The sequence below is a fragment of the Empidonax traillii genome, unplaced genomic scaffold (assembly GCF_003031625.1).
Source record: "Empidonax traillii isolate 1590-97213 ecotype Southwest subspecies unplaced genomic scaffold, ASM303162v1 scaffold5764:size7215, whole genome shotgun sequence".
Lineage (NCBI taxonomy): Eukaryota > Metazoa > Chordata > Aves > Passeriformes > Tyrannidae > Empidonax > Empidonax traillii.
The window spans coordinates 1-2,379 of NW_020960957.1; the positions used below are offsets into that span (position 1 = coordinate 1).

The following is a 2,379-nucleotide window of genomic DNA, read 5'->3' on the forward strand; positions in this document are numbered from 1 at the left end:
TGGAGGTGAAATCTCCCCACAAAGACGTTCCCATGGAGATGAGGACGAGGTGTTCCCACTCATGGCATCCCCGTGGAGGTGAGATGTCCCCTTGGAGGTGGGATGTCCCCACAGAGGTGTCCCCATGGAGGTGAGGTGTCCCCACAGAGGTGTCCCCATGGAGATGAGGTGATCCCCACATCAACGACCTGCCCCCCCCACCCGCCCTGCTACCTGTGGCCTCCACCATCCCCTCGAGGATGACGACGATCTCGAAGTCGTCCCTCTCCAGCTGCCCCCGTGACACATCCCAGAAGGGGCTCCTCTCGTCGATCTCGTGGCTGATGATGAGGGGGGACACGAGGAAGAGGCGGTCGTCGCCCGTCTCAAAGCCCACGCTCAGGTCGGTCTGGTCCAGCGGGATGAACTCGCCCTCCTGGGTCTGCTTGGACTGGATGAGCTTGGCGCGGATCGAGGCCTCCACGATGTGCGAGTCGCGCAGGTCGCCCACGCGGAACATGAGGCACAGGCGGTCGTCGCGCAGCGAGACCACGGCGTGCGAGGAGAACACCAAGGTCTCGGCGCGCTTGTTGGGCTGCGAGATCTTCACGAACATGCATCCCACCATGAAGGCGTTGACCATGGAGCCCAGGATGGCCTGCGGGGGCCACGACAGCCTCGCTCAGGGGGGGTCTGGGGGAGCTCCGTCCCCCGGGTACCCCGCGGTCCCCGGCACCCCTCTAAAGGGGTCCTGACCCCCCACTTTGGAGTTCTTTTCCCCACCCAGCATTCCCTGCACCCCTCTAGGGGTGCCCCAGCCTTCCCTAAAGGAGCCTCGGGGGTCACCTGCAGCAGCAGCAGCACGATGCCCTCGGGGCAGGTGTCGGTGATGACCCGGTGGCCGTAGCCGATGGTGGTCTCGGTCTCGATGGAGAAGAGGAAGGCGGACACGAAGCCGTTGAGGTTGTTGACGCAGGGGGTCCAGGCGTGGTCGCCCAGGTGCTCCAGGTCCCCCCGGCTGTAGGCGATGACCCACCAGATGAGGCCAAAGAAGAGCCAGGTGAGGGCGTAGGCCAGGATGAAGATGAGGAGGCTGAAGCGCCACTTGAGGTCCACCAGGGTGGTGAAGATGTCGGTGAGGTACCGGTAGGTCTCGCGCACGTTCCCGTGCTGGACGTTGCACTTCCCATCCTTCTCCACGTACCGCTGGCGCTTCCGGGCCACGGGACCCCCCCCGGCCCCCCACGGGCGGCGCTTGGGGGGGGCGGGAGGGGCAGGGGGAGAGGGTTTGGTCTCGCTGGGGACCCCCCCCGGGACCCCCTCGGGGACCCCGCAGAAGGCAGCGTTGTCCTGAGCCATCGGGGTCAGCGGCTGCGGGGACAGGAGGGTGGCACCTCACACGGGGGGCACTGGGGGGGGATTGCACCCCCAAACTGGGGGACTGAGGGGACTGGGCCCAGGCACATGGGTCGCACACACGTGTACACCCTGCTGGGCCTTGCACATGCACCCACATGCATGTGCACATGCAACTGGGTCACACACATGTGTGCACCCCACAAGGCCTCCCACACGCACACACACACACGTACACACGTTTGCACACCCCGCCAGACCTTGCACACGCACACACACGCGTGTGCACAGGCAGCTGGGGAACACACACACATGTGTACACCCCGCTGGGCCTTGCACATGTGTCAGCTGGCAGCGGGGTCACATATGTGCACACCCACACGCGTGTGCGCCCCCCTTGCGCACACACACACACACACACACACACGTGTCCCCACTCGTGTGTCCTCCCTGTGCCACCATCCCCTCTCCCCGCTCATTCCCCGTCCCCCCCTTCCCCCTGTGGGGCCGGACCCTCCTCATCCCCCCCACTCCAGGCTGGGGGGGGCAGATGCCCATTTGGGGGGGTCCCTGCGTGTCCCCAAGCCCAGAGATGGGGAGAGACCCCCCTTGGTGGCGGTGATGCTCATCTGGGGGGTCTCTGCGTGTCCCCAAGCCCAGAGACGAGGAGGGACCCCCCCGGGGGCGGTGATGCCCATTTTGGGGGTCCCCACCCCCGCAGATGAGAAAGAACGCCTTCGGGGCGGGGGGGGAGGCCCATTTGGGGGGGGTCCCCTCGTGTCCCCACGCCCGGAAATGGGGGAGGACCCCCGGTACAGCTGCGGCTGGGGGGGGCAGGGACCCCCGCACATCCCCCCCTTCTCCCCCGCCCCCTGCGCCCCCCCTGCGCCCCCCGCCCCGCTCACCGCTCCCTCATGGCGCAGCCCCGCTCGTCGCGCGCGCTCCGGTCCCGGGGCCCCCCCGCGCCCCCCCCCGCCCCGTTCCCCGGCAACGGCCGCGCGCGGATAAAAATACCGGGAGCCACCCCCGCCCCCCCGCCCCGGC

General features: G+C 67.9%; 1 protein-coding gene across 1 annotated transcript; it reads right to left on the bottom strand.

The window, feature by feature from the left end:
- Window positions 1-145: 145 nt before the first annotated feature.
- KCNJ9 (potassium voltage-gated channel subfamily J member 9) lies at window positions 146-2,260 on the bottom strand (the record flags this gene model as incomplete). Its single annotated transcript, XM_027911028.1, has 3 exons — window positions 2,241-2,260; window positions 826-1,350; window positions 146-637 (listed from the first exon to the last, which is right to left on the bottom strand). Coding segments are annotated over exons 2-3 (1,005 nt in total), but the record flags the coding sequence as incomplete, so codon positions are not given.
- Between the last annotated feature and the right edge of the window lie 119 nt (window positions 2,261-2,379).